Genomic DNA, 14493 nt, shown 5'->3' on the forward strand with positions numbered 1-14493 from the left:
TAATTTATGTCACATCTTTCCTTCACAATTTTTGGACCATGAATGAAAATTATAAGACTAATTAAAAATATAAAACATTTCAGAAAGCATACATACTCTATAGAGCAAAGCCTGGTTTTAAGTGATATAATCAAAAGAGAAAAATATCATTTTATGGTTAGAAAACAAAACAAAATGTCATCAAGTTATGAAAATTTGAATAATTTCTAAACTGGTCTTAAAAGCAATTTTAAGAGTCCAAATAGATGGGTTGTAGAGGAAGACTATTAAGATAAGGTGGTAGGGATGGATCACTTGATAGGAGGACAGAGTTAACTGATTTTAATAACAACAGTTTTCCATATAAAGGATCATTATACAGATAATGGAGATTATTTACATTGTATTTATATTTTGCAAGAAAAGAAGCATTCATTGCAATATGAAGGATTTAGTTTCAATATAACAAAGAAGGTTTCAACAAACAAAATCAGTCAAGTCAAGGGCAGTAAACAATGAAATAAGACTAAAGTTATGTCTGGGACCACTGCCTTTAGAGTTACATGTGCTCCTGAAAGGCTGCCTGAAAGCAGAGTGAGGCTAGAGATTGCAACTTTGGTTCCTGCTAAGCTCTTGTGCTATGTTCTGTGATACTATTTGTTTTATTACTCAGAGGCAACACCACATACTTTGGTCATTTAGCAAGGTGATTTCTGCATTTATAAAAAGATTATCCTGTAGTTTAATACAGAGAACTCAAGCACACTAAGTCATGGGAGGGTTAGTGAGAGCGGCATATGAAAAAGACATTATTTCTTCTTTTGCCCTCTTGAAAACATAGTTTGAGTTGATGCTTAATCCTGCATGGCTAAATTAAATTTCTAAACGTTTTGATAATAGTTGATTTTATAACCAATTACTATTATTTGTAAAATATTAGTAGCTACATGTTGACTTATGACGAAGATATTCAGTTTGTTGTATTAATGAATTGAAAGGGACTGTTATCTAAAACTAAATGCATAACCTTTTTTTTGCTAAGAGTTATATACAAAGAGAAAAGTTGAAGCTGTTATAAACATAGTAAAGCTATCTGGGTTTGAAGAAACAGGCTAAGGAACTAGGTCTATATAGTTTACACTGTATAACAATAGATTTCTTTTGGTCTTAGTAAACTCATCTGGAATCATTCTGAAGAACACACAAACACATTTAAAGATTTGGGCTATACTATGGTTTGGGGTATCCAGTTTTTTTTCTCAGTGGTTCCTTAGTACAACAGTGATATTTCAGAGAATATAAAATCATAGAGGAAGGCAACTTAAAAATTCTTTGCTGTAGCCAAGATGTGGGGACATGTATTTGTTTTGAATAAGTGGAAGAACTGTCACAATTATTTTGAAAAAAAAAAATGTATATAATACATGGGATTCTGTAGTAGCAGTAATTTTATCATCTTTTGTTGAGAAAAAACAAAGAAAATCCATATGTTCTATGATTTAGAAATTAAGTGATTCTAGTTTCAATTTCCACTAAAATATTTATTTAATTAAAGATATTTTACAGAAATAAATAAGAGTAGTATTTTCTAATACAGATAAGTGTGTGTGTGTAAATATATATATATATATATTTTCTTTTTTTACAAAATTGAAGCATATCAAATAGTTTTCCCTAAAACAGCACATAAAGGAATACCAGGAAACAAAAAGAAATGCTGAAATAGTCTCATTATTAAATTATAGCCAGGGGCCTTCTGAACCTCAGTACGATATATGATTTCGTGGAAGAACATTAGATTTGGAGTCAGGGAGCCTGGCCTCCACCATTTATTTGCTATGTGTCATAGGCAAGTTTCTCAATTTCTGAATCTTAGTTCTCTATCTTTAAAACAGGAGTATTAATAACATCCATTTCACAGGACTGCTAGGAAAATTAAACACACGAGCATAAAGAAAAGCTCTTTATTATGTACAAAGAGCTACAAAGTAATAATTCTGTTCAATTTCATATAAAAGAACCAATGCATATCTCTCTTCAACTGAAGAATAAGCACCAAAAATGTGTGTTTTCTTCAGCTGCATTATGTCACCCTATAAACCTAGAGTAAGAAAATGCACCTTAGCTAAGCACCAAAGCCTCCTGGATGAATAAGATCCTGGGGATATTTCTATTACAGTTTTCTGGGCAGGTAAGTAGGAGCTAATGAGTCCTGAGGGTCATTTAAAACTCGGAAGGCTTGAAGAAAACAAAATAAGTACATTTATATTATGTATAATAGCTACAACATGCTATTCCTTAATTTAGTGATTTCAAAGTCCATTAATTCTTCATAAAAGAAGAAATGCTTAGTTTTTATCACTTGCAATTATTTGTTAATGTGAAAATGGATTCTCTTATTCAAAAGATCAAATACTAGTCCTTAAGGAAGAATGACTAAAATGAAATAACAAAGTCTATCATAAATTTAGGTATCAGTGCTAAAATGGCTAGTTACACAAGAACACAGGAAAGGAGAACAATCTAAGACAGCAGTATAACAATGATTAAAAAAAAAAACCCTGCGATATTTCTATATAAAGAACAAAAATTATAAAAAGTGCAATATTTATAGATATATCAATCTTAAGACATATAAAAACTTAATGAAAAGCTTAGTGTTTTGATTTTAGTAGCAAGATGCAGTGAAAACAAATAATTGCCTAAGATTAACTTACTGTTAGGGGTTGTATTACTGTAAAGTTATCATGGTGTTATAATTTAAAGTTATTCAAATAACTAGGAGTTCTTATAGTTAAGCATTTACTTAAAATATTACTGACACGATATTGGTGAATCACGTGCTTAAGATATTAAAGGCCTTTCAAAAAGGAGACATATGTTGGTTGAATATATCAGGTTATATAAAACTAGACTAGTTTACTTCTCTCTTATTCCAACTCTTTTTACAATTAATCATATCAAAAAGTACACATTACCTCTCTTAATTCTCATGCCTCATCAGATACAGATATAGTCTTTGGAACAAAAATAAATGTTTTATCAGGAGTGTAAAATTAAGAATCTTTATAGACCATTTGAAAACAGTATATTGAAAAGGGCTCAGTAAGTACTTGGCCAATGTAAAATCAAAAAAGGAAACAAATTCATTCAAATAGGAACAGTGTTTACTGACATCTACTGGACTGTTTAAACTTATAACTTTGCTCTACAGCTATAAAAGTTCATTAATACATTAGTCTGTGGAATGAATCAGATGTAGTTCATTCAAGCTCTTCCGTTTCTTTGGTGAACAGGTCTGCCAGATCAGCCACAGTCAAGACAGAGGCCTCGGAATGCTTTCCTGATGAGTTCGTGTGACTGCAGTTTTCCAAGTGGGCACAACCAGGAGGAAATCCCAAAGAATCAGTGATTACATTTATAGTAACAAAAGACCAAACATATATTTGTTTCTAAATTGTTAGAATTTGGCCATAAGAAACTTCTAGAAGAAAGTAGGAGATGAGATTTATTATTATAATGTGTCAAAAATTAATAAAGACTTGTATATATTATTTTTAGGTTTTGACATAAAGTATTTTTTTTCTCTAAACAATTAATAAGAAAGAAGGTCCTCTGAGAGCAGCTGCTATAGCTTTAACCTTACAAATTACATTCTTATCATCTAAAGCTAATTTGTTTAAAGAAAATTTCATCAGTTCTTCCAACTACTATTTTATTTAGGCAGCTTATATGGAAATCACTGAATTCTGTCATACATGGAATACATGGAAACAACAAAAACCATTTGTGTTTTAGGTATAAAACCTTTAGGGTAGCTAGTCTCCTCCCTTTTCAAACACCACTGATTGAAGAATTTTTCTGGTTCAAGCAGTTTATTTGCTATGCAAAGTACCTTTAGGGAAACAATCCCTTCTAAAAAAGTAATACTTCTTCTTGGGTGTGTTTCAATCCTACCTACTTCACAGGAATTAAAAAAGTATTGGTTTGTTTTAGAATGGCTTAAAAGAAAAATTATGGTATAAATATTAGGAAGTTTAATGCTTTCAAAACATTATCAGTAGCCAAGTTTTTGAATTCAGATATTCCTATCTGCATGTGATCAACAAGTGTGAGATAGTATCTTACAAGTATCTGTGTAAGACAAGTATCTGTGTAAAACAAATTTAGTTTTACACAGATCAGATTAAGTCTTGCTTAAACAAGGCATAATGATTATTTCATTTAAAAAGTAATCCAATGTGGCAAACAAAAGTCACATGGTTTAAATATTTTTAGAAATGACAACCTATTAATAAAATGAACCAAATACAAAATGTCCAAAAAAATTGATTGGGGAATACTGAAGGTAAACTGTTATTTCTTGCTCTAAAAATAATATGTTTATATCTTTTATTGTCATCTAAGTGAAGACATTCCAAACACATACTCAATAAACAGGAAAATTTCCCCCATCTACTTAAATTGTTACTTACCTTCTTTCAGCAGTTTTCAGCATTGCCTGCATTCTTTCTTCTATTGTTGCTTTAATTAAGAATCTGTGTACAATAGTAGGTCTAGAAGGTACATAACAATTGTAAGTTTAAAAACATCTTAAAAATAATCAGTAGAAACTGACTTTATATATCACATGCTATATTCGCTGGTCAATCAGTTGGTGCCCACTTGTGGCAGGTACTCATCGATGTGCTGGGTATGTGTGGGTGGGTAGGGAGCAGTTCAGCAATGAATATACCAACTATTGATCTCCATGACTTAATGTTCTAATGAAGGAAGATGGAAAAACACTTGAAGAAATCAGATAGCTTGATGTACACATAATACCATGAAAAAATATGAGAGATGGGAATGAGGCCAGTAAGCAAAGGAGGAACAGGAAGAGAATAGAAGAAATGACGTATACATGCTTAGTCCTAGGGAAGAGAATGTTTGGAAAAATCTTAAAATACTCAAGGGGCCAAGAGAAGCCTAGCATGGCCGAAATATATTATAAATGGGGGGCAGAGGTGGAAATGAGGTTGAAGAAGCAGGTAAGAGGCCAGAGCATACTGGGTCTCGCCAGATATTACCAGGATCTAGATTTTATTGTGTGTATGATGGGAAGTCCTCAGAGGGTTTAATGTATGCTTTGATTTACATTAGACTGTACTTTAGAAATCCCTTTGGCTGCTATGGAGGCAGAGAAGCCAGTTAAGAAGTTCTGTAGTCTTTTCAGATAGGATGGATGGTAGAGAGGGTGGCTGTACTATGGTTTTATCAGTGGAGATAGTAAATAGTCAGTAGACTTAGAATATCCTTTGATAAAGTTGACAAGACTTAAATCATAATTTGCATGAAATATGAAGAGAGAAATACATAAGAGACCTAGAGTTTTTTGTCCAAATAAGTGGATTATAGTACCACGTTACAAGAAGAGGAAGGCTGGTGGATGGGAGTGCATTTTGTTTTGTCATTGTTAATCTTGAGAGACCTATTAGACAGGGATCCTAGGGGAGGTATAGAGTACATAGGGACATGTACTGAGAACTAAATATATAAAGTTGAACCACAAGTTAAAAGGGACAAAGCTGAACCACAAGTTAAAAGGGGCATTTCTGGGTTGAAGACTGTAAGTTTAAAAGTCATTCATCTACAAATAAATGCTACCGAAAGCCCCAGGACTAGAATTCATCTTAGAGCAAGAAGGAGGTTGTCAATAATGTTATGAGCCTCATTTCAGTAATAGTAGGGACAAAAAGTTAAATAGGGTAAAAAAAAAAAAAAGGAGATTAAAGAGGTAGAGATAGAATGTAGAGGACAGTTTTTTATTTTTTAAAAGGTGAATAATATTATGACATATTTCGATGGTGATACATTACAAAAAAAAAATCCTTAAAAATATGGAAAGGAATGGGATCCAGAATGAGGGCCTGGCTTTTGGAAGAAAAGGGACACTTCTTCCCTATAATTAAAGGACAGGCATACCCTGCACCTTCCTGTCTATTGTTAGAGATGACTATCCATGCTTCTATGTAAGACCCTTGTCCAGCCTTCAGTGTTTGCTCCTGTTATCCTCTTGTCTACTTACGGACATTGATCCAACATTCTTTTCTATCTCTTGCTTGCCTAGTTTTTCTATCCCTAGTAAAAGTATTCTATTATTCCTCTCATTCAAAAGGAAAAGAAAAAAAATCCCTTGTTTTCATTCTCTTCCTTTTCTCTGCTCTTTACTGTAGCAAAACTCTTCAAAATCATAGTCCTACAAGATACATAGAAGCAGCATTGTTGTGGTGAAAGCATGATCTGTGGGAGAAGCATGATCTGAGGCAGAAGTGCTGTGCCTACATCTGCCACCATTTTTTCCAAGCTATGTGACCATGGGCAAGATATACAAGTGCTTGTCAAATTAAAATAACACAAAAATCCCATTCTTCTTTATAGGCAGTCACCTATACTACCACACTGAAACTTTTGATCTCCATCTTGCTAAAACTAATGATCAAACCCCAATGACAAGATTCCTTATCTTACTTGACATTTTGAAAACCCATGAGAGTTGATCTTGTTCTTTTCCTAGGTTTGATTTTTACCTGTTGTCTTTGCTGGTCCCTTTCCTTCTACTAGAGCCTTTTAACTTTGGTTTACCAAAGTTCGTGGTCCTCTTCTCTATATTCACTCCCTAGGTACTTTTAATCAGTCTCATGACTTAAAAATACCACTATATACTGTTGATTTCCAAATATGTATCTCTAGTCCAGACCTGTCTTTCAAATTCTGGACCTGTATATCCAAGAATAGAATAGAAATCTCCACTTGGATGTTTAATAAAAATCACAAACTTAAATCTAAAGTAGACTTCTCTTCTTCCCCTATCAAACCTGCTCTACCCCAATAGTCTTCCCAAACTTAGCAGAAGGCTTTTCATCCTTCTGATTGTCTAGGCCAAAGTCCACGGTGTTACACTTGACTTTCTCACATCCCACCTACAGCATGTCCACAAATACCATCAGTTCTACTTTCAAAATATAACCAAAGCCTGACCACATGCACTGCTGCCACCATGGTCAGGACACCTTTGACTGTCACCAGGATTACTGCAATGATCTCCACTGCTTTCCCTACTTCTCCCCTGGTCTGAATACAGCACTTGGAATGATTCTTTCAAATCTTAAGTTAGATCATGTCACTCTTCTGTTCAAAGCCATCCAATAGCTCTCTATCTAACAAAGGGTAAAAGTAAGGTCCTTATAGTGGCCTCCTGGGCCCAATATTCTCCCCATAAGCCTTCTAACTTCACCTCCTACTTCTCTCTACCTGGCTACTTCAGCAACTTTGACTCCTTGATATTCCCCAAGCATATAAGGCACACTCCTGACACAGTCTTCACAGAGTGTGCTTTCTGCCTGAAAATTCTTCCTAAATATATCTGCATAATGAACTTTCTCATTTCTTTTAAGTCTTTACTCAAATGCTATCTTCTAATGAAGCACTTAATCTTCCTTACCCTGCTCTACTTTTCTTGGTCCTAACACAGTATATCGTTTACTTATTATGCTTATTGTTTACCAGTTGTCTCTCAACCAACTCCTAACCCCTTTACAGCTAGAATATAAGTTTCATTAGGGCATCTCAAGTGTTAGAACAGTGCTTGGCAAATAGAAAGTGCTCAATAAAAATCTAATAAATAGCTGGGTTTGATGGTGTATGCTTGCAATCCCAGGGACTTGGAAGTTTGTATCTTCATGGTAAAGTGCCCTGAGTTTAAGTTCACTACCAAAAAATAAAAAATTTAAAGTCTATTGAATGAAGTATGTGGGGACTGATGTAGGTAGATTGTTCTAGCTGATGACGGACTTCTAATCTGACTAAGATCATCATCAGCACAGAGGAGGAAGTTATAGAAGACTGAAGACAGACTCCTCAGGAGTCTGATGTAACATTAGTTACTCGGTATATACTTATTATTCAATGAGTTCTTGGTAAGGATATATATTTTTTTAAACATTCAATACATGTAATATCCAGAAGTTTATCTAGGAGGCCTTATCAAACATAAACATTCATTCTGATATTTGAGAAGAGGTAATACATACCAACCACATGATATTTCCTATTAGATTTGTTTTGGGTCTGAAACTAAATGTAATTATCTTTGAGTTGAACCAGGGTGAAGTCTTTTCTTAGGGTAAGAATTTAAAAAGGAGCCATCTGTTTTCAGTCATGCATGAGTTGTGTCTTCTCTTAAACACAGGCTAATTTAGACAATCAAAGATCAATTCATCTCAAAGTCAAGATGGATACCTTCAACACTGCAGCTGTTATTATGTATTCCTAATAAGCTTTTTAAGTGAAATGACCAGGTTTCTGTTGGAGGGATGAAAGAAATCTAGAATTCAGGGGTTGCTGCTTGAAGGAAGAATGGTTGGAAATTTCATATCCTTTGGTCACACAGTTATGCTTAATAATCTAATAAGGAAATACAGGCTGAGCAATCCTAATCTAAAAATCCAAAACTTCTTACACAGACATGGTACTTTAAGTGTAAATTTCTACACCTGACCTCAGTGATGGATTGTAGTTAAAACCCAGGCATACTATACATAGCATATAAAATTACCTTTATACTATGTATATGAGGTGAAATATAAATGAATTTCGTGTTTAGACTTAGGTCCTATCCCTAAGAAATCTCATTATGTATATGCAAATATTCCTAAATCTTAAAAAAATCTGAAATACTTGTGGTATCATACATTTTCAAATAAGGGATACTGAACCTGTGATTAAAAATGTCTTCTTTGATATAATGAGAGCAACTAAGAACAGAGCAGGGAGGAAGAGCAGGAAGAAAAGATTAACATTAAACAGATACATGAGGTGGGAGGGAAAGGGAGAGAAAAGGGAAATTGCATGGTAATGGAGGGAGACCCTCATTGTTATACAAAATTACATATAAGAGGTTGTGAGGGGAATGGGAAAATAAACAAGGAGAGATATGAATTACAGTGGATGGGGTAGAGAGAGAAGATGGGAGGGGAGGGAGGGGGGATGGTAGAGGATAGGAAAGGTAGCAGAATACAACAGTTACTAATAGGGCATTATGTAAAAATGTGGATGTGTAACCGATGTGATTCTGCAATCTGTATTTGGGGTAAAATTGGGAGTTCATAACCAACTTGAATCTAATGTATGAAATATGATATGTCAAGAGCTTTATAATGTTTTGAACAACCAATAAAAAAAAAATAAAAAAAAAATTAGGCTATAATGAACATAAATGAAGAATTTAAATGCCGCTTTGGTATCTGAGACTTGAGGCAAAGTGATTAAAACTAATTTTAGTTCTTACTTTGTCTGTCCAATTCGGTGCACCCTCCCTATGGCCTGAAGCTCATGGGCAGGGTTCAATATGGGCTCCACCAAAAGAACATGAGTTGCTTCAATGATAGTTAATCCATTAGAACCTGTATGCAGGGGCAGCAGCAAAATATTGATTTGGGGATCATGTTTAAATGCTGAAAGGTTCTCCTAAAAAAGAAAGGTACATTTTAATTGTAGCTGGATCAGGTAAAATAAGAGCACTATGTTATAGCTCAGTTAAAAATGCTAATGGTATCCATTAGGTCACTGTGACACTTAAGAACTAAGAAATTTAAATGTAAAATCACCAATTTTAGGAAATAGAAACTTGTTGCTTATCTACTTATAAGGAAAAGCATCATGTAACCTTTCTTGTTCTTTACAAAATATAGTGGAATCACAAGATAAAGAATGTAATGTATGTAAATTAAACTGTATGAGTTTATAGGAAAAAGAGAGAAGGAAAGTAAAAACTATGCTAGAGTGAATGTGAAACAGAGGCATGAATCTAATAAATTTTCATTTGGTTTTGTGTATGTGTGTATCTCGAGGTATGTCATTGTGCTAAGTGTGATATCAGGACAATGTTAACCATATGTAGTTTTGCCTGATATAGAATCTGCAAAAATTAATTCCAGGGCATAAGGCCCCATTCATAGGCAATCTTTTCCCATATTAAAGAAAGGACTTCAAGTAAGAAGATCTATACAGAGATCCTTTGAGGAGTATAACTGAAAATAGACAGTGAAGAGACATAAAATACCTTTATTTTCTCTACTTTGCTTTAAAATTCTAATTCATAATTAATCAAACCTCAAATCTGCTTACGAAACTTATATGACATATGACAAAAAATGTTAGTAATTTAATAGCAGTTTTAGTTTACAACTGAATGTACTTTTAAAAAGCAGGAGTAACATCTTGACATACCTGAAATGTTTTCACGCGACTGATTTGTGCAAATTCCATGTTGTTGTCAGTGAGAGCTTTTGAAATAATATCTAATACATCTTGCCACTGAAACACATGAAACGTATGAAAATTGGTATTTATACGGAGCTTTCAAAGAGGATCTGAGAGAGGATTAAAGCACAGTAACTTTTATACCTCAAAGTGATCAAAAACAAAATCTTCAAGTGCACTATCATTAATATTATTTAGCTCTATCATGAAATTAAATTATATATATGTTATATATATATGTACAAACACACTTTTTTGTATAAAATGCTGGCTGAAAGGATAAAAACACAAGGGTCTTCAAAAATTAATTAAGATAATAACAGAAAATAAATATGGAATGTTTAATGGATGTAATTACTTATCTCCTCAAAATGAAAATTTCCCAAAAATAAAAACTAGAACTTTACAGTCTGTAGATTACTTTAATTTGCTTTTTCTTAATTTGTGAAATAAGATTTTCAAGATTATGGGTTTCAATTTTTAAAATGTTCAAATAAGAAAATGTTATTATAAGAATGGCACTGTGAAGAAGCATCAGATTTCTCTAGAAACAATTCTACCTTAAGGATATGGGAAAAAAAGTCTAACAATAAAACTAAATCTTAACTAAATTATATTAGACATTACACATTAGTTCTCAGATATAAATGGATCAGAAACAGAAAACCAGTCTGAGTTAATATTGAGGGTGAAAATGTTGATTATACCGTGGAGAAAACAAGTGCTTTAGCTCCTGGGTCTCTAAGCTGTATTTTCATCAGAGTTCTGACCACAGCTTCCACTTTTGTAGAATGGCTGCCCTTTGAATAAAAATAAGAAAACACATCACAATCAAATAAAATCTAGTTAAGAATAGAAAGGAAAATCATAAAAAAATACTGTTTATTTGCAAAACAATGTATGTATCAAAACCAAAACAGGTACATATGTTTACTATTTTTTATTTTGTGTTTGCTGGAAATTTTCTTTAGTTTCAAATTGTAGAAGTCATGGAATTTACATCCAGAGAGAACTGAATATAAAGGCACACCAGAGAGTCATGCAGTGATATGACACTAAAGATATTTTAGTAAGATTTTTTAGTTAGGCAATTTGGTTTTAGAATTATAAAATTCTGCCACATTAGATAAACAATTTATATTAAAAATGTTCTTCACTTAAGTCTCTTATTCCAGATATTATGGATTAGAAATGTTACAAATATAAGAAATCAAAATACTAATGCTAGCTAGCAAACAGGGAAGAAGCCAACAAAGGAAGAATATTTTCTTGCATGAACAAGCATAAAAAGAGAGGTACAAATTATGTTTACTTAAACTGAAGCAAATTCATACAAAGTTAACCATGTAAAAGTGCTTTTTTGCATCTTTCATAATCATTCTACCATAAAAAGATGAAAGTGAGAAAAAAATGATTAAAAGTAGATAAATAAGAATAGGATGAAACTACAAGTGTTTCTATAGTTCTGAGAAAGTTTTCCTCCTAGAGTTTGACAAAGATTAAAGGCATGGGGTTTCAAATTAGGCAAATCTAAGTTTCAACCCACAAGTTATATGGGTTCTAACCTTCCTAAACCTTCTTTTCCTTACCTGACAAACAAGGATGATAATTTTATCTATTTCCAAAACTGGTTTGACAATTCCATGAAAAAACACACACAGTTTTCAGCCTAACACCTGGCAAAGAGTAAACACTCAATAATTTTTATCTTTTTGAGATCATAATACGAGGACTATGACCTAGAATATACTATAGGGGGGCAGATGTAACCAAAAAGAAGCAAACATATTTCCATAGCAACATTAGCCCTCTCCTAAATACCTTCAATTTTTTTTTTTTTTGAGTACAGGGGACTGAACCCAGGGGCACTTGGCTACTGAGTCACATCCCTAGCCCTATTTTGTATTTTATTTAGAGACAGGGTCTCACTGAGTTGCTTAGTGCCTCACTTTTGCTGAGGTTGGCTTTGAATTCATGATCCTCCTGCCTCAACCTCCTGAGCTGCTGAGATTACAGTTGAGTGCCATTGAACCAGGCCTCAATGTTTTCGCATGGAAAAATACTTAAAGGCCAATAAATAAATAAATAAATGTATGTATGTATATATATGTGTGTGTGTGTGTATATATATATATATATATATACACACACACATACACACATGTTGAAAAAATTTATGTGTGTGTGTGTGTGTGTGTATGTTTAAAGTTCTAAAGTTCTACTAATTTTAAGTTGGCAAGATCGAATCATGGAAAACGTTTTAAAATCCTCATGCTAAAATCACAATTTTACATTTATTTCTCTAGATACACATGGAATAATTTTTTATAAGCAACATTCCAAACTGGTGTGTTAAATCCTTGTAGGATTTATGGAAGTTTACTGGGTTCAGTGGTAGCTCTCAGTAATCCCTTCCAAGTGCAATAGTTCTCAACCACATGGGCCCAGGCTAGTTACTTCTCACTATAAAAGAATGATAAGAAAGCTTAGAAATTAAAAGTTCTGCTTGGCAGAGAGCTACACAAGAAGTGAAATGAACTTATACCCTCTTCTTTCCAAATGGACAAAAAGTGGTCACTGAAAGAGAGAACAATAAAGAAAGAAGCTGTGGCCTGTATGTATCTATGACTCTTTGTTTGATTATGCACACCCTGTACAACTTTTGAAAACAAAGCCGGCAAAATGCACAGTCTTTATGCTAGGCCAATGTGTTCCGTTAACTCCTCTCAAGGTGAAAGATTTCATATTTTAGACTACTTGACATTTACATTATAAATTATCATAAAAATGTTGGTTCAAATTTTAAGATGTTACATTAAAAAAATCACTGCCTATTTTTTTAAATATGAACTCATACTTTGTTGTTAAATGAAAATGCTGTTGACAACACAGAAACAATATGGGACACATACCATAGTAACAAAACTGAATAGCAGTTAAGATAAAAACCTGATTTCTGTCTGTTTTGCTAAATATATTACAAGCACTTTTTGAATCATTTTTTATAAGTTACAATAAAGCAATATGTATTTATTGGGCAAATAAGCAAACAGAAATTTACAGGATAAAATATTTTTTATGTGTAACTTTCTCTAAACACTATTACGGATCTGACAATTATCTTTCTAGATTCTATGCATTTAAAATGCACTACACTCTACAATATTTTTAAATATATTTTGCAACATGGTCCTTTTATTTAACATTGTATCTAGCAACTGTGTTATACAGGACCCATATATTTACCTTACTGCTGCATAATATTCCAGTGTACAAAATTTATAAATATTTGCTCACTGACACATAATTACATTGATTATATTGTGCTTTGCTATTACAAACAACACTTTAGTGGCTATGCTTTTATTTACAGCTTTAGGTGCATGTATGAAAATTCTTGTAGGAAAACGAAATTGCTGGTCAAAAGGTAAAGAACTTTTTAGATATTTGGATTCTAAAAGATTCCCTATCAATCTGCCCTCTGAAAATAGTAAAACTTTTTATTTTTTTTTAAATTGGTACCAGGACTGAACACAGGACCCTCAACCAGTGAGCCACATTGGCAGCCCTTTTTAATATTTTTTATTTTGAGACAGGGTCTAAGTTGCTTAGTGCCTCACTTTTGCTGAGACTGGCTTTGAACTTGCAATCCTCTTGCCTCAGTCTCCGGAGCTGCTAGGCTTACAGATGTGCACTACCATGCCTAGCTGAAAATACTACAATTTTAAGCTATCAATAGTTCAATGTGCTTGCTTCTTCCAATACTTATTAAAGTTTAATTTTTTTGCCAATCTGATAGGTGAAATGAGGAAGCAAATTTGTATTTAGTCTGCATTTCCCTGAGAGTAAGTATGAATATCATCTGCTGGGCAGTTAGAATTCCTTCTCTATAAATTGTATATTCATATACTTTAACTAATTTTAAAAATCGCATTATCTTTTGCTACTGATATTCAGATCTTCTTCATATAATGTAGATGTTAAACTTAGATTGTACATGTTTTCCTACTACTTAATTCACCCACAGTTCACATTTATCTGTGTTAAAAGCAATGATATAAGTAAAAGTGTTAAATTGATACATTATTCAAGCTATGGTAACTCACAAAATGCTCGATGAATGACATCTGAATTTAACACTATTATTCCTTAAGTATTTTATTGAATTTTTTTTTTTTTGGCTAGACTTCCAAATTAGTCTTTTTTTTTTTG

At 33.0% G+C, this 14493-nt stretch overlaps 1 protein-coding gene across 6 annotated transcripts in view; it reads right to left on the reverse strand.

Annotated features, from left to right (window-relative positions):
- Positions 1-306: 306 nt before the first annotated feature.
- Shprh (SNF2 histone linker PHD RING helicase) overlaps positions 307-14493 on the reverse strand; it is an 84520-nt gene continuing 70333 nt past the window's right edge. For 4 of the 6 annotated variants that reach the window (XM_015502046.2, XM_048799518.1, XM_048799511.1 and 1 more), the window contains 5 exons: positions 10989-11081; positions 10249-10335; positions 9308-9486; positions 4455-4535; positions 307-3339 (listed from right to left, as the gene is read on the reverse strand). In XM_015502046.2, the coding sequence (XP_015357532.1) occupies positions 3243-3339; positions 4455-4535; positions 9308-9486; positions 10249-10335; positions 10989-11081 (537 nt within the window). In that variant the 3' untranslated portion in view covers positions 307-3242. Of the gene's footprint in view, positions 3464-4454; positions 4536-9307; positions 9487-10248; positions 10336-10988; positions 11082-14493 lie in introns of those variants that run through there. The other 2 variants (XM_048799517.1, XR_007346063.1) reach the window with 2 other exon arrangements.

This window comes from Marmota marmota, unplaced genomic scaffold (assembly GCF_001458135.2).
Source record: "Marmota marmota marmota unplaced genomic scaffold, marMar, whole genome shotgun sequence".
Taxonomy (NCBI): Eukaryota; Metazoa; Chordata; class Mammalia; order Rodentia; family Sciuridae; genus Marmota; species Marmota marmota.